General features: G+C 35.5%; 1 protein-coding gene across 4 annotated transcripts; it reads right to left on the reverse strand.

The window, feature by feature from the left end:
- Positions 1-656: 656 nt before the first annotated feature.
- LOC105346280 (radixin) lies at positions 657-17,495 on the reverse strand. Of its 4 annotated transcripts, XM_034475887.2 has the most exons (15): positions 17,381-17,495; positions 15,955-16,041; positions 9,133-9,216; positions 7,958-8,053; positions 6,575-6,679; positions 5,614-5,783; positions 5,022-5,105; positions 4,610-4,756; positions 4,397-4,493; positions 3,917-4,190; positions 3,541-3,701; positions 3,108-3,137; positions 2,291-2,507; positions 1,745-1,848; positions 657-1,396 (listed from the first exon to the last, which is right to left on the reverse strand). In XM_034475887.2, exons 2-15 carry the CDS (start codon positions 15,964-15,966, stop codon positions 1,232-1,234), a joined length of 1,746 nt encoding a protein of 581 aa, XP_034331778.1. In that variant the 5' UTR covers positions 15,967-16,041; positions 17,381-17,495; the 3' UTR covers positions 657-1,231. The 4 variants fall into 4 exon arrangements, with proteins under 4 accessions (XP_034331778.1, XP_034331777.1, XP_034331779.1 ...); XM_034475886.2 differs by lacking the exons at positions 15,955-16,041; positions 17,381-17,495 and adding an exon at positions 15,310-15,458; XM_034475888.2 differs by lacking the exons at positions 15,955-16,041; positions 17,381-17,495 and adding an exon at positions 11,049-11,448.
- Positions 17,496-18,786: the final 1,291 nt, after the last annotated feature.

Raw genomic sequence — 18,786 nt, forward strand, 5'->3', positions numbered from 1 at the left:
AATAAGAAGACAGATGAAGTGACCAACTGGAATGCTGAATGACGATTGGCTAATAATCACCGTTGTATAGACACCAATCAAATGGTTCATTTCTAACATATCATTTTCCTTAGGAATCCAAAGATAATTTTTTCCAACTTGCATTAATTTAAAAACTGAAATGAATAGCTATGCTATGAAACTCATGTTAACTAATGCAATAAACAATAAACGAAGCTTGTACAGAACATAATGGCAGTATATAAATAGGAATGATGTAAGCCCCAAGTTAACTCAAAATTTAGGCATGCATAACCAGCTGGCAAGTCTTTTCTTTTTGAAGTTTTACAACAACATAGTGACACAACCTCCTCGATGTAATTGTAACTAACACAATTAATCGAGAATACGTTGTTTGTCAAAATAATATCACAAGTCTACAATATCTTACAGGGGAAATTAACAAAGCTACAAAGATCTAATTGACTCTTTGGAATCCCAGATTTGAACACGTCATTAGATTTTCATATACATATATTCAGTCATATAAGGATCTAACAGGTACACTGAATCAAAATGCAGCCACGAAAAATTAGATGGTCTATTAAACAATATATAAAAATCTCTGCATACATTATAAACTTGAAATCTAGCAAAAAAAGAAAAGAATAAATATACTTAGTGAAAAATAAATTTATGTCACTAACAAACATCAAATAATATATGCCAGCTTTACAATGTACAAAGGTAAACTTTCCGATTACATCATTTCAAAGTTACAAAAATAAATCTATCTTGATGCCCACCCTCCCAAAAGTCAGTACTACAACTGAATAAACCTATACAGAAATAAACCAAAAAAAGTTTTTTTCCTTTAAACATAAAGCTTTGAATCTGTGATGCAATGTTATGAAATCTTTATCTTTGCATGTCGCCACCATGTGCAAAGTAATCAAATGAATGAATAACTATTTGACAACCCATCATTCTGTTGATGATATAACAATCTGGTTATAAGCATGTCTTTTCTAGTTTCAGGTACTATAGTAAAATTAACTTTCAAAAACAAAAATGAAGTAATTTTGTTTTCAGTCCATCTTTGATGCGTCTTTTTCACACACCCCTTAACACTTTGTGGAAGAGACCATAGTATTACTGTACACATGTCCCAGCCCTGGTAAAAACTCGGATTACAGACAGATGATATGGTCAGTAAAATATATAAATTTGTTCCTATGTATGCAGGCTTCCTCTACAAGGCTTCAAACTGATCCACTCGGTGCTTGGTGTTGCCACTGCGGATCTGTTTCAGAGTCTTATACTTGTCACGCCCCTGCTTCACATTTTGTTCATGCAAGACGTCGTTCAGGGTGGCTTTCTGGGCATCTTTGGATTCTTCAAGTTCTCGCTGTAATGCCTGCAACGACAATAAGAGATATAGATATGAAAGTACATGGAGAAACATTGAACAATAGCTAATGCTTCAGTTGCTTCATCAAATAATTAATCAATCTTTTAAAACAATAAAAAAATTGAAAAAATTCTAAAAAAAAGTAAACTGCAACAATCTAGTCTGAACGACATTCAATTCTACATTTTTTTATGCTGTAAAAATGCACAACTTTACATCAGTAAATCTAGTAACTATAGGAAGATCTCAACCTGATCAAATTTGATACTCCTGTTATAGAATTCAAAATAACTGAGTGGAAACCTCCTTCAGATAAAACTTGACATTTAACTTTCAGTATTAGTGGGACTTTACCTCTAACTGTTTCTGCAGAGTGATGTTCTTCTCGGCTTCAGTGATTCTCTCCTCTTCCGGTCGGGCCATGTCTTCAGCATTTTCATACTGGGTCAACTCAGCATCTAATGAAAAATCCAAACAGCATTTAGGTATAATCTTACTAAACATATCTAAGATAGAAGAAGTCATATATACTTCACTGGTCACCAACAGCATTTAGGTATAATCTTACTAAACATATCTAAGATAGAACAAGTCATATATACTTCACTGGTCACCAACAGCAAAAATACATAAACCTCATGCTCACTATTTGACAACCCATGTCTGTAATTGTACATTATGGAACCAAATAACCAATTGCAAAGAATACAAATTTCTTCCTATACCATGTATACAGAAGACCTTCTGTACCACAAAAAAATCATGGATATGCTGAAAACTGGAAGTCTCAGCCACTGTTTGTATTTTAACTATTATTTCTTGAATCTTTACATTAACACATCTCAAAAAATTTTTGGGTGACCAGATTTGATTATAAACCATACAACTTAACTAACTCACCATATGACATTCCGTTTTCACCGATATCGTTTTCCTCTGACTCGTGCTCCTTGACGTGGATGTTGGCCATGGCTTCCATCAGGGCCCGCTCTTTCTCCTCCCTCTCTCTCTGAGCGGACTCCAGGTCAGTCTGTAGGCGGCCCATCTCATTCTCTTTTTCGTTCAGAGTGGACATACTCTTCTCAATCTCCTCCTGGGCAGCGGCTAACCTCGCGGCCTAGAGTACAAAAATGACACAGCACTGTGAACCTTTTTTTGTTCAAAATCATCGTTTCATTTACATGTATAATGCAATGAAAAATAATGCTCATGTCTGTATCATCAGTTGTATAAGAATAAAATTGAAGAATACTTAGCTTTGAAGTACATTTTTGATACAAAGTATGCATGCAAGAAATACTGTTGTACCACTGTTTTAAATCTTGTTATGCCTCTGTTGTAATTTTGCTTTTTGTAAGAATGCAATTAATGAGCTCTTTGGTCATAAATTTCTGCTTTTTCTTTTCATTTCTATTTTCAATTTACCTATATTCCAATATGCTTGTATAAAGTGTTAGTTTGTTAAACATAAATAAATTGGGCTAATATATCATATGCTCTACTAGTCAGTAATGTTTGACTGGACAAGAATACCTGATTTGGATGTGTTAACAATAGAGTGCATTATGTTGCATCTTACATCAGGTGACTAAATCTATTACTTTGTCCTTATATAAAGTATTAATTGTTTCTGAGGTATTTTCTGGTATACTTTCTGTCAGGTGTTAAGATATAGCACCTGTAAGGATATACAAATCTATAAATTTCACAGACATACCAGTTGTCTTTTTTCTGTGTATCGGTTTTGCTATAATGATAATGGTCTGGGTACAGAGATAATGGAAACCAAGATTGCATACAGTACTGCACATTAATGTGGACACTCACCCAACCCCAAACAATACACAACTACTGGCCCATACCAATGCACAACTACTGGCTTCACCGATCAAAGAGACGCATAACAAAACACATTAATAATTTTCAACTTAAAAAAAAAATGAAACAGTGTTAATCCTCATAATTGAAAATATGTACCAATGTTGCATTAAAAAGAGCAATGGAAAAATGAAGATAAAATCAGACCATGCACTATGCCTCAATTTACTTCCCAATACCCCAAACATCCCTAATGGTAGATCGGCTCTGACCCCTATCTCTTCATTATACCATAATCTGTGTTGTACAGTGATCGAGAAACAATTGCCTACCATCTGTGCCTTCTCCTCCTCTGAGGCATGTCTTGTCTCCTCGAACTGCCTCTGGAGCTCATCAGCTCGCCGTCTCTGCTCGTCGAGCTCCTCCTGCTGAGCTTTGTATGCCTCCATCTCCTCGTTCAGCTCGCGGATCTTGCCCTGTTGGTCTTCCAGCTCTGCAATCATTGTTACCAACATTTAATACAAAACATTCCGAAACCAAAACTTTTTGATATATTATTTAAGTCCATGTATTTAACTGTTCTTTTTTATAATCTAATAAAGTGCAAAAAGGATTGTTCGAAGTAACTTCATCCATAGATTTCTATTTCTTATTTCAGGGTGGCATCTGAAGGGTGGATATTGTTTTTAGGCTTATTGTTTTTTATACCTTTGGCTCTCCTTGCATTTTCCTCTTCGTACAGCTGTAATTTCTCTAGCAGCTCCTGTTGCCGTTTCTCAGCAGACTCCCGAGCGTGTCGTTCCTGCTCGAGCCTCTGTCGCTCCATCTGTTTAGCCAGCTTGTCCTCACGAGCCTGAGCCTTCATCTGCTGAACTTCAATTGTGTCTGGCTTTCTTCTCCTCATGTACAGTTCGTGGTTGCCCATGCACAGAGCAAGAATTCGCTTGTTTATCCTCAGACGAGGTGCATAGAATACGAAGTCCTGAAAAATTATGCATCAATGGGTTTAAAACTGAAAAATTCAGCATCCATGATTTTTTGGAAATCTGTGTAAAGCTGAACTACCTTTTATATTGCCAGTCAAGTGTTATAAAGATTTTTGTTATGTAGCCTATTTGTTAGAAAAATGTATAAAGTAGCATTTCCTTTCTATTTTTATGTTGAACAGAATATAAAGTTAATACTTACAGGCGCTTTCTTATCAATGGGTTTAATGACGAATTTCTTATCATTAAATGAAATGTTCCTAATTTCACTCCAAGGGAAGCCTATTTTAGGTGTTAATCTGCAGAAGAAAAAAATTGAACAATTAATGAATATTTCAAAATTACATTTGTCTGTACTTAAAAACTTCTACGGAATGTTATTCACAAAGTTCAAGGTAAAATATTCCCCACTTACTTGTCCTCTTTGTCATACACATTCAGACCCAGTGCATCAACTCCTAGTAAAAGTTCTGTGCCTTTCTTGTTTTTGATTTCAAAATAATTAACACCATACATCTCCAAATCTTGTGCGATTTTTAAGTACTCCATCATAGCATCTTCCCTGCAAAATGCCAATTATAAATATGAATCATTATTTTCAATGACAGTAAACCATTTATTTTTCTTCAAGAAATGCATTCAGTGGTGATTTTGTAAGCTTTCCACTTCTACTAAGTCATATTCTTGACAAAAGATGTTTATTTCATACCAAATATGAATTTAACATTTATTTCAAGGAAAAATTGATAAAACATGCTTTACTCAATATACAAAGACAACAAACTACAATGAAGCACCTCCCTTAACATGCCTCTGTGTTCACTGACCTTAACATGCCTCTGTGTTCACTGAACCAGTTCTGTATCCTTTCCTCCCACTGTTCTTTAGATAATTTGTGCTGTTCATACACCCTAAAAAACAAAAAAAAAGTTTTGAGTTTATGAATTAACCCGGGGCTCTGCTTCAGGAATACATCAAAATTTTAATTCACACAATTCAAATGTACAGTCAATATGAAATTCTTAATTTTGGTACATTCTTAAAAATCTATTTTACAAAGAAAATGTTAAAGAAAAGCTTCAGAAAGATTAGATACATCCGAAAAAAAGCTTCATCAGAATTTAACAGACACAAGTAAAATGAAAACTGTTATAATTGATAATGCACTTGATGTTCGGGTTTCATCAATTTTCATTAAACACCAATTTTCTTAGATTACATTGTTGAATTGATCGACAAATTCTAATGCTCACTGTAGCGCAATTTTTAGTAATGCACTGAAATAGTACGATTAATGGCCACAGACTGAAGTAAGTGAAATTTTCACTAAATTAACAAAAATTGATGCCCAAAAACTTAATGAAACAACAACTTTTTAAACTTGACCACATCTGTGGAAAGTGGCCATGAAGAGCTTACCTCTGGGGTAGGAGTCTGTCATTGGAGAGGAAGCCGGGCTTGTGTTTCTCAGGGTCATGGTCTCCGTATTTGGCCTGACAGGCATAAGAGGCCAACAACACCGAGGTTTCTGGGGGACAGTAGATTTCATCATTCAGGATGCCTTCTTTCACTTGTAGGAAGAACATTCTCTATAGAAGTAAACAAGACATCAGTTAAGTCACCTTGCATGACTTTGTAATTTTTATTTCATTTGACACTAGCAATTCCAATGCCTGTTTGAAGTAATTAAAGTTGCAGCAGTTTTGTGCATAACATTTAATAAACAAAAATTAGAGACATTTTCAATTACATAATTGATTGTTTCATGGTGATAATTTGCATTGCTTTGATTTAGAGATTTTTACATTCTGTGAGTTGCAGGATTATCTTTCTTGTCCAAGAGACATACTATATACATAATCATCAACTTAAAATATTGATTAAGTATTTCACCCTATATCAAATTCTATATATGTCATGAGTTCTGCTATGGTTTGATGCCAATACTTAAACTAACGGAAACAATCATCATCGGTAAAAAAACAAAATAAATGTACGGGAAGGGCATCAAATGATACGTCTACTGCAAAAAGCGCTAAAAGACAGGAAGTATGTTCATTGCGTTAACATTACACAATCATGCATTTGTATTGCTGTGTGCTTGTTCACATTACACAGTGGGCACTAATCACTTCCAATGCTAGAGTTTGACAGCACTATTTCCAGTGCAACAAAGGAATCTTGTAAACAAGCAATCATGGTTAGCATCAACTGCTGCACATCAGAGGCGAGAGCAAGGCAGGGAGTAATAAAAAACCCAAAGAGGGTATATCCGTCATTTCTGTCTGCAATCATTTCTTTAACAGAGTAAACATGGACATCTGGCCCTTCACTGCTCTACCCTGCATCAGCCCACGATTGAGTCACTCCCCTTTAGTACCTGTGTGATTTCCTGTATAAGCTCTTCTGAGACATCCTCTGGGAAGAATTTGGCACGGAATTTGAATTGTAGAGGGGTTTCCTTTTTGACATCTTGGCTGAGGACCTGAAATGGAGAAATTTCAAATGAGATTGTCTGCTTTAAAATGTGTGCAGATTCACAAGGAAGTGATGATGGGGATTTAATAAGAGATTCCTAAGACTGCCACTTGAACTCGATTTTGTGTGTGAAATGACACATCAGAACTCAACAATTAACAATTACATCATTCAGAATCACTTTTCTACCATTGGCTGAGGCTGTTCACCTCAGTCTAATACAAGTAGACATGTGACCTTGAATTTGGCTTCATGTTACATTTCACCGAGTACTTTTATACAATGTGGTTTATCCCCACACAAAGCATGTGTTTGCTTAATTATCTACAATCTCAGTTCTCACTTGAAAACTAGGTTATTGAGCTTAAATCTAGAATAAGACCTGTATCCTCAAAAACTGATGGGGTGGAAAGGTGAAGATTTAAAGCTCTCTACCAACAAATACATATACCAGTTTTGTGGGATATTCATAAAATAGCTTCTATCCAGATATAACAGGGAGTTGGCACATTTGAACAATTATTCTGATGTGTATTTCAAAAGGTTCAACTAGGTTTTTACGACTGCAAGGCAAACAAAGGTATACATGTATGTACTTAAACCCCTTGACTTGCTTGAATGTTCCAACATTTCAAGACAGCGACTATACGAGAGAAGTCACAAGTTATGCTTGCATTTGACAACTTTTATAGACCCAGTGTAGCTTTTGAACTTGATTTTATGGACGGTTTCATTTTTCAAACCCACTGAAGCATGACCACACAATTCCTGAGTCAGCTGTAAATTTACATTTGATATACATATCTCAGGTAAGTTCCCATCAGGTATGGTCTATCATAAAACATACACTGCCTACTACAACAGGACAACTGAGGCCCGGGAACTCCCACTCAGCCAGTGGACGTGTTCATTGAAGACCGGAATAATAATTATAGGTCAAGTAACAACTTCACTGGCCTAGCCGGGTCCTTATTACAGGGGGAGGCATGGAGCAGGTCCTCAAACACCTTTAAATCAGATGTAAGCAGCACCCCAGCCTGACAATTCAATCTATTCAGCTATTCACTCGGGATATCAAATGTATGTAAATTTCGGGGTGATTTTTACCTCTTCCACTGTACATAAACTTTAATGTGATATCAGGCACTTAAGAGCATGGGAAAATATATGGTGGAACATGTCATAAAATCATATATTCTGAATCCATAGAATAAAAAGTTTTATAGACAATGCGCTTTTAAACAGAAGATGACAATGTCTCGTAGAGCTTGTCTAGGGTTTTTACCTTTTTGTTCAGCTTGAGCCATGTTGAGTAACCTTTGCTGTCAACATACTGTAGACCAAAGAACCAGATCTCACGCAAACCAATAGTCTTCACGACCTGAAAAACAAAATAGGTGTACGTAGAAGGAGTGTTATCTGAGATCTTTTATCAGTTCATTATCTGTATCAAATCAAGATATTATGACATAATCTACCCACATCAAAGCTAATCTATTTGTCAGAGATTATTTAGATAAACACTTAGCACATAGTATATGCGTATGTTGATACATTGTAAAGTTTTTCTTGAGGTACAATTCCTTTATAAAACAACCAATAAAACTAAATGTTTGAGAAGTACATCAGTCAAAGTTGCTAATATACACGTGGTTCCTTACTGATTATGGTATCTAACTTCTGAACTTTTAAATAAAGAGCAATGTCGTATTAAACATAGAGAGCATAAGCAGAAAAAAAAATCTCCTTGTCAAGGCATTGTATGGTAATTAATACAATACATTTAAGTACAACTTCTTATTATGCCTTCAGAAAATTACTATTTGATGGTCTTAGGTAAGCATTGACAGCCGATAAGCAGAGTACTTGGTAGAGTCGACAGACTGTAGTGTTTGCTTCAAATATTCATAAACTTTTTTAATATGACTATCTAGAATTGCATATGCTGCAGACATAGCCGTAATTAAATACCAGGATAAAGTGTCAACCATCATCTACATTTTGTTCAAAGTGCATGTTATATAATAAGTTGACAGATTGTGCTAGCTAGGTGGCATTATATTAAGCTTAGTTTCTGTTCTACTTAAATGTCACCATGCTTATGTCTCTATTTCTCACTCTTTTTTTAATACCAAATTTCCAAGTTCCAACCAGGAGTTTTTCTAGGTTTAAACATAACTAGTGTACTAATTTGTTTTATGACCCCTAGATTACCACTTGCCATTAAACATCTCACTACATGAACATGTAGATCACAGAGGAAAATGCTTAGTATAATTGGAAACGATGCAAGTCTAGAACATTGACACATGGAGATTATTCATCACCTAGGCACCCTTGAGTCTGGATTTTTCAGCAGACTAGCAGAACTTTCAATAAATGATGGGTATTTGGTGGTTGAGTTAATACCTTAGGGGGTGGGAGGGAGGGTGATAGGAATAACGTTATTTTTTAGCTTACCTGGTCAAAGAGCTGTTTGCCTGTGGTGCTGGTCTGGATGGCAAACTCCAGCTCCGCATCCATAGTCGTGACACGCACATTGTACTGTAAAATACAACAGTTACAGTCAAATACAGCATTACAGTCAAATACAGCATATCAGTCAAATACAGTATTTACAGTCTAATACAAACATTATAATCTAATGTAACATTACAGTCTAACATAACATTACAGTCAAATATAGATTACATTCAACCAACAAAGCAGAATCATACTCATTGACAAATTTGTTTATATAATACAACTTCTCTCCGTTTATATATTTTCAAAAAATGCCCTTGAAAATTTATGTAGGCATCACCTTTTCATCAATAAAAAGGTTAAATATAATCAGATAATTCAGAGAAGAACAAACTGGTTTGTAACTTGTTGCAAATCTGTATATCATCAAGCAGCTGCTGTCTGTCAAGCTTTAACATCACAACAATAATCATTACAAAAGAAAAAGATGTAAAAAAGAATAATTTCTTATATGCAAAATTTTATGCATGCTATTTTTGATCTCCTTTATAAACTGCCTTCACAATGTCATTTCAGACAGCTGTCTGTAAGCTCTTTTGATCTGCTCTGTACAGGACAGTCAACTAAGGCAAAGTTTGAACCTATAATCTCAGCTTTCCATTATTTCCTGTTTAGCAGTTCACATGTATTTGTCAAACAATCTTACAACACAACTAAAGGACATTATAAATTTATAGAAAAGAGCTGTTTTTATATACACATGTGGCAGTCCCATACAAAATATTTCATGGTGCATGCAATGTTTGGAAATGAATTGTTTCTCTACATCAATAGTCAATACCAATAAATGGACTACTAGTATTTTCCCCCACCTATTGACCTAGATTAGACCATGCCAAATGATAATCTAGTCTGTGTTGCCCTACTGCCCCCAGCCCTGTGCTATCCTATCAGCTTCGTTGCTAGTTTCATCACGACTATGGAGAAAATTCACCTGGCACGAAAATCAACACATCTTCGTCTCAACACAACATCGATACACAAAACGTCAAAAACACACAAGCCCGCCTGCCACCAAAACCTGTTGCAATTCAGCCATTATCGTCACTGAAAAATCTAGTATTAATCATCATACATACAGTCTAGGCAATACATCATACTATCCTTAGTTTTCCTGACTAAGTCAAACCTATAAAAAGCAGTACTGACGAGTCTTGGTAAAGTAGCCAAAATATGCCAAACTTTGCATTGCCATAAATATGCCAAAATTCCCAATACCATAGAACTTTGCAATATCTCATTTTGACAAAAACATAAATCGCTATGATATTTACAAACACATCTGTAGTTAATTTCATTCAAGAAAACCGGATGTTATAAAGAAATAAGTTATGGGTTCTTGGAAGAAAGTAATTCAGTGACTCATAATGGAGTTGGTGTGCTTAGTTGTAGTTAATCCCCTGGTCCAGCCTTTTATGCAGCTCACACCAAAAACGTGTGATGTACAAATGTCCATCTATTTATCAATGTTGAAGGCAAGACCTGAATGAACGAGACACGCCCAAAAACATTGAATCATGGGATATACCGGTATATCTCAGCTTTTTTTTCTCATTGAGAATTTGCTCTTGAAAAGAATTATCCCTGCCACAATTTAAACCTCTATTTAAAGCTCCGATGAAAATTAAATAAACACAACTTTAGTTGTTGACTGGTATGTGTGATATGCTTGTTACCATTTGTATAACTAGATCACTCCTTAGCACATTCTTAAGGCATGACAATAGTCCCTCATACATGCTTAATAATCAGTTTAGACAAGACCTGAACACCTTGACAAATTAACAGCTTGAAAAAAGTTGCGCTCAATAAACATAAAACGTATATATAGACATAAGAAATAAAAGTCTTACTGTCTTCATCTTTATATCCGAATGCTGAGGGGAAAAAAAATCCAATTATCCGAACACTTCAATCTAAGATCCTTTCGAGCAAGTATCAATACACAATAAAATAAAACAACAATTAATCCACAAAGATTTCAGTTCACTTCAAAACTCTCACAAAACCCCAAGTACTGTGTCAGCAGGGTTCTCTCCTGTTCTAGCTGGAGCAGCAAGCACTGATTCACTGGGCACCAACCACACTGACAGAGAGAGACACAGAAACACAAACCACAGTTATGTGTTCCTCCACCAACATTCACAAAGTGTGTGGGACTCGCAGCCTAGCCCACGACAACAAGTGGCTGAAAAATGGTCACACCTTGATTGTGTACAAGGAAAAACTCCTACAACCTTAATCCCGAACAAACTTATGAATTTAAAGGCCATCCATTACGTTTACAGTGAAGACGCTTGTATGCACTCTGTCATCGTTCATAATATATACACCTATACAATCATACAAAAAATCTCAGACACCAAGTTAGAAATCAACCATGCGAGACAGTTATCCTAATCATTTTGCTTTTAATTAATGACTCATTCCAATGGATTCTTACAGTGTATATATGTAATATATGTATGATTCAATTATGCTTCTGACTTAGCTGTTGAAAGTTATTTTTGTTCACTTGAATACCACTCCCATTTATCAAGAATACATACATTTATTTATTGTCCGCGTGTTTATGCTTCTCTCTTGTTCTCAATTTATACTTCTCTCTCATTTCAGAATAAAAGCATGCAAACAGGAAAGAAATGCCTATATATATCCATTGTTAAAATAGAATGTAATAATATTCAATAATCTAGTTTCACCAATATGCCGGAAAGCAGCTTGACATCATGGAGTGAAGGCAGTGTTATCCTCACTACATGTAGCCCTCTGGAAGTCAAGAAAACTTGGCAAGAGTTGTAGCTTTTTTATGGGCGTTTTCTTCCCCTTTAACTTAGGAGTAAAACCATTACGTTTATGTTTTCACTTGAGCCATGATGATCTTGACTTTAATGTATTTAGTGAAAACGAAGTCTATCATAGACATATGCATACAAAAACTCTCCCTTAAGAGAAGCTAGAGGTCTGGAAAGCCTCTTGAAACTTCTTTTTACAACACATACAATGTACAACAATTTATTGTTGCCTGCAGAGCAAACATCATTCTTGCCCTAGATCTGATATGTCTGAACCGTTTTTGCTTTTTTGCCTTGCATAACAACAAACACGACTTTAATTGCAGGAGTTTACCCCCAAGTTCTGTTACCACACTACCTATCTACACCTGCACTTCCTATCCGACTGAAAGTGAAATCTTGGCTCCTTTACATAGACTGGGAGGGGTCCCGACAACAAGCCTGAACTGGTCAACATTGTTTCCCAGGATGAATGAATATGTCCCTGTAAACGTTAGTGTTTGCTTTGTATCATTTATCTCTGATAAAGTGAATACGTAGGAAGAACATTCCTAGCTCGTCAAAGCACAATCTTTGTTACAAATCAAACCTGGATAATGGGGCGTGGCACCTGCGATGGCCTCAATGTGGCTCCCCTGGCCCCACCTGCCTGTCCCGGGGGCCGTTGGTCAGTGTCCTGGACATTTACAGTGACTAGACACTTTTTTATGTATCTCAATAATGGCTTTACAGATAGGCTGGTAAAGAAATGCTATGTTTGGGTAAAGAAGTCAATAAAACTGTCACCCTGAACATCAATCTTCCATAAAGAGTCACAGAGATGGCTGTTCCTCTTGTATATACACACATGATGCATTTAGGTCAGGTTTTAATTAATTTCCCTGTTTTAATCAACCATCTCTATTTAATAGATATTGTGGTTATTACAGATAAATGATTTAGAAAAGTATTTACTTAAACATTTATGTCAATTTCACATTTTATATTTATATTGATAGAAGTAAAACTTATTTTATGCATCGATATATCAGATGTTCATGACCTTAAAGTCAAATTCTGAAACTAATGATATCAGGAATTTCATACAGATAACTCAGAAATGTCATTTATTTTCATTTTTCATTTCTAGAGCTGATCTAATCTGGGTACATTAATGCCCTACACACCAGGGTCCATTCCGACCAGCAAAAAGAGACAAGTCTCACACCTTTTTGTTTGCTTAACCTTTTATCCACCCAGTTTTATGTGGTTAATCAATATACACAGGGCAAAAGTTGGTCTATGTGACTTTCTGTACACTTATTGTGATATCAATGAAACAGGAGTGGTTAATAACTGCTATGTGTATAAGAACGGTCATATTCTGATCTTGAATGGGGAAAAAAAGCAATTACATGTACATACTATAAAACAACATATTGTTCTTTCAATATATGAGAGACTAGACACTTATTATCTCTGTATGAGATTTTGACATCAATTCTTAAAATAAAAACAAGTGGTTACACGAATTGGGTTAATATAACAGAGTGTATGACAATTTTATCCGCACCTTTCCATTTAAGTTATTCAAACAGCCCTCAAGTTAAATTGCAATATATACACATTCATTATATTCATAAGGAATCAGTCACTGTGTCCTTTTTCAATTTTTCAACAGGCTAAAATACTTTTAAAAACTGTTGTAGAATGTACACATAAAAGGTTAAGGCTTTTAAAAATGATCATCTTCCAATATATACACGGATCACTGCACTAAACCCAACCATACACTGAATTTCTACAGTCCAACGAACGAGGAGGATAAATACTCTGCAGCTCCAAGTTCTTTCAAAAAGACATTGCTCAAGATTCGGTTTCTTTCCAAAGAATCCTCACTTGAGATTCAATCCGAGTACATGACTGGCCATTTACCTGTTGAGTGATCTGGTAGCATGTTAATACCAGGTCAGGTATCAAACAGGTGAATAAGGTCTCCCACCTATTGACTGTAAGGGTAAGGTTTCATATCCCCCTACTGAACATCTCTATTGACTCTCCAGAGTGTTCCTTCCCCACAGCATGCAGAACGACTTGTTATAAATCATGTCACCAGGGTTGTTGCAATATTCATGAATGAAAGAGTTGCAAGTATAGTTCTTACATGTACTAAGGCATGACCACAACTGTCACCTTTGAGTTATGATACAGTTACCAGTATTTTCCCCCAAAACAGGATGTAAAATTTTTGAGAGTGTATAGGCAAGTTAGAATCAATGCCTGCTGTGTCAGGCGAGAGTAAATTTTGTCATTTCACATAGAAGTGGCATCAATTGAAACTTTAAAGCTAATAAAATCTACTAGAAGCAGCCATCAGTGGTATCTTAATTAGTCTGTATCACACAAGAGTACAGCCCGGGGCTGGTTGTAAACTGTACTCAATACCCTTATCATCAAATCAACAGGGCCCTGTTCCTGGGTAGGTCATTCAGATTAAACATAAAACGTCATTATGGACACATAAACCACTGAGCTACCTGCAAATCAACCATCGATATCTCTCCTATTATTTTTACCGGACATGCTTGCTTGGCACATAACAAATCTAAGAGAAACAGCTGAACATCAACTACAAGTCTGTCAGCGTTACCATGCCCAGCTATGACAGTCACCCAGACATAACTTCTTTTTCGTGTGTCTCTGTGAGAGACCTCAGGAATGCAATTGTTACACTTGGGGCATTTAAAATTTCCACCCATAGCATATATATCTGTCAACTCTTTAACAACACAGAATTTCCACAGAACTGTCACTACATGGGTTATCATTACAGATACCATCCTTCCAGTGATCAGAGTATAACAGATCTATTATAATGGTGCTGTGTACAGGCAGTACAGCAGGAAGTGAAAACATAACCATTATATCAAACCCACGACAAAGCTGACAATTTTTCCCCCTTGGTTTTGCAGCTTATTCTGTACACAGGGTTGTTTCGGGAATGCAGGTGACCCCTTGTAGACTACTTATCTGCGATGACTATAATCAACAGCGCTGTCCCGTTACTAGGTGGTGGCAAACCAAAATATTCGTGTTCACCGTGTCTCACCTTATTCGGAGTATAAAATACCTCCTTTACGATAAAAATACACCTGTTTATGTCTATCTTGGTTCGTGTTTGAAAATACATAGGATATCAACCTTGTGATATCAAAATTCATAGAAAAACACATATTTCAAACCAGGAAATAATTCCACAAAGCATGCTAGTAAAGCTTTCACTGTCAAAAAACAATAGTTAATAAGCACATGCATTCATGTTATTAAAACAATAAGCTACCTGCTTCACTTTTGCCATTTCCTACTTAGTTTTGAATGGAAAATTGTATTCCTTAAGACTCCCAACTGATGCCTTTTCCAACACTATGACCTGTACATTCAAGTTCCAATGATATAAATGCTGATCTACACTAGGGCTGGGTTGAATGTTTCCTTGTTTTGTCACATGATCAATGACATAACTAAATACTGATTCTATCAAAAACAAGGCCGGAATATACAAAACCAGTCATTAATTAGATTGTCAGCAACATTTGCTATGGCATTGTCACCAGAATCAGTTGACAGACAGCTGCACCTGTTTACCATCATGAATACAAATTTGCTCCCCCATTTTACCAATATCCTAGCAATTGAATGTAATAAAGTATATGACCCTGCACTTTTACTGCAGATGGCAAAAATTAATTAACAGCTTAGAGCATCTGATAAGAATAACAACATCGAGTTGATCAAATGGTCTCTGCATTGATAAAAGATTTCATTACAGCCTACAACTTGTTGATTTTGATATGATAAACAGCTGAATTTATCATGTCATCAATGGGGCAGAAAGGCACACCCCCTGTTTGATTGACAGGTCACTTGTCCTGGGGCTTACTTTAAATTCTGTTTGCACTACTAAGTGATTGAATCAAAAACTCACTGGTTTAGGCATCTTGCTTGGTTAGCTGCTGTTCAATGCACCACCAAGAAACTGATGATAAACTCTTTCCTCCACTGGTGGATGGGCCTGCAAGGCAATTCCAGAAATCAAGGTTAAAATATGTGGTTTTACATGAACAGGCCTTTGGGGGGCATAGTAAAAGTGTAACAAGCTTGTCAAGTTTGCCTGTCAAATGTTTTAATGGTGATTCATGATAACGTAATTGTTTCCCTTGCTACTTTCTAACCCGACTTCTATCTAGCACACATTGAAGAATTTTGATGGGCCTTAGCATTTGTAAACAAATTAAAAAACTGTTGTGAAGATAACAGTGGTGCTTGTATTGCAATTCCAGTTATCCGATTATCTCTCATTTCTTTCACCCCTCCCATTCGCATTGTAACAAAAAAATATTTCTAAAGATTATGTTTAGTTCAAAAGATGTATTGATACATTTATGTCATTTTAATGTGTATCTTTGGACTGCATGGACATTGAACTGAATTAGATACTAAACTGAAAAAATATATAAGATTTGATTAAAAGATCAACGTACTCTTAACACTGCCTGGTGAAACGCTCAACGCTGATATCAAAATGATATATGTCTCATTTTAAAAAATGGTTGGAGAATAGTGCAACACATTATTTTATAAGGATATTAATTGTCATGTTTTTACTTTAATGCTATAAGCAATTTTTAACTGAATGTGAGAATTTCCATTATCAACAAATTCATAACAACATACATGGCTTTAGAGAGCATGATCAACTACTTAACACTTTCCTTGACTTCAAATAATGAATATATCACATGAACACCTTGTGAAAAAAAGGCATCACTTATATTCTATTCACTGTTGGAAATGATGACAGCGGTTATGCGATGTTTAATCATAATGATATAGTATTTAAAAGCTGTCAAACTGCTACGCATATGACTGATAAATGTACCTGAAAAAACATGTCTTCAATAAGATTCACAAGAAAACGTTAAAAATCGCTTAAATTGGAATTTAGTGAGACACAGGATAATAAGCATCGGTTTATTTATTGGCAATAAACATGTTATTTCACTTCTTTCATTGAAAGTTACAAGTTCTTCGTTATATTATTGTACGGAAAATAAAAAAACAAATCTCCAATCAATAATATTACATTATAAATATAAAAGCAACTATAAAAAATGAACGACAATAATCTTAATTAAACAGCGTTGTACTGCTAAGCCGCAGACTCGTCGAAAACATCAGTAACATGTGCTCAATACACATTGCAGTCAACGCAAGTGTCAGCGGAAACCGCCCAAGTGACTGCAAAGAGCGCGAAAGTCGTTTAGAATAAATGTCACAGGTTCAAAAAATCAACCAAAATTTTCATATGATCATTGCCCCACTTGCAATTGATTGTTTCATTCAAAACTTACCTTCAATTGAATTTAAATTATGCGTACGGTTCACTTTCAGTTCGACCGGTTTTACAAAATGGCCACCAGGGTGTGACACTAGTCTAATGATCAATACGTCAACCCCCCTCTGGACACTAATGAAGAATCTGAATGTCGAACCCGATCATATAAAAGGAAAACTGATACGTTAATAGTTTGAAAGTACAATATCGTACAAGTCTTGAAGATGCGCCCAATTGTCTGTGTTGTGTTCTTTACCCAACCTAACCCATAAAAGTTTTATTTACCATTCTTCTTCTTCTGTCTACATTCCGATGATAACCATTTTTGCCGGATATGCTCACTGATATTAATATAGGTGCTGTTTTCATCTAGTCTTTATGATATATGTTTCTTACAACTATATATTTAGGGAATTTTTATTAGATCATTAAAAAAAAAATGTATCTTTCTAAAGCACGATTTTTTTTATTTGAAAAAAATTTAAATTTTCGTTCTTGAATTTTGAAAGCTGTACATATGTGAATTAATCATGGAAAAAATTCAACATATTTTCGAGCCATGATAGGACATTTTTTAACAACCATTTTTTTTAGTATTTTGTGCTGCATACTATGGAAATCCATATACGACAGCCAACTGTAAGCTTCCAATTGTTTACTGCTTACTGCCAACTGTTTACTGCCAACTGCTTACTATCAAATGCTTTCTTTACCTTTTTATTGGTTAAGCGCTTTTGCAGACATTTATTTGATAATGGAGGGATTGATAGATTTATAGCCTTTATTTAATTTTACACATATTAGACACACATTAACAACCATATGTCAGCCCTGAATCACTGCATTCCATATCATCTGCCATTTTACCTTAAATCACAACTATAGCGAGCGAGCTATTTAGAGTGCCACGTATGCCACTGCATGATCCTACTATTTATATTACCCGATCACGTGACCAAAAACCTATTCGAGTACGTATGAAAACCCACCACGCACATAATTTCAAGTACACTGCATGATCCTACTATTTATATTACCCGATCACGTGACCAAAAACCTATTCGAGTACGTATGAAAACCCACCACGCATATAATTTCAAGTACATTAACTCGTGTTAACCACTTTTAAAAGACATGAGAGATAGTGGAGTTCTTGATTTGTCTGATGCTATCAATATACACGTGGAATGTTTAAGATTTTGTTTCATTCGTGTCATTCAGAATGACCTTGAAACAGTGATGGACGCATGGAATAATCATATATCTAAAAACAAAACACACTTGTCCATCGGGTCGTCCGTCTTTTTTGTAAAGCAACCCAAAAGTATTTGGCTGTTAGGATATGAAAAAAAGATGTAGACTTAAACATTAATTCTTGATATATTTGAAAATATAAAGGCAACTGAAAATGATTTAGTAATG

This window comes from Magallana gigas, chromosome 9, assembly GCF_963853765.1.
Source record: "Magallana gigas chromosome 9, xbMagGiga1.1, whole genome shotgun sequence".
In the NCBI taxonomy this organism is placed as follows: domain Eukaryota; kingdom Metazoa; phylum Mollusca; class Bivalvia; order Ostreida; family Ostreidae; genus Magallana; species Magallana gigas.

Excerpts from the sequence above, each read along its gene's own strand:
- LOC105346280 (XM_034475886.2), bottom strand. Across the intron at positions 3,702-3,916 it reads AAATGCAAGGAGAGCCAAAG|AGCTGGAAGACCAACAGGGC; the intron begins GTATAAAAAACA and ends CAATGATTGCAG. Across the intron at positions 2,508-3,107 it reads ACACAGAAAAAAGACAACTG|GCCGCGAGGTTAGCCGCTGC; the intron begins GTATGTCTGTGA and ends TTTGTACTCTAG.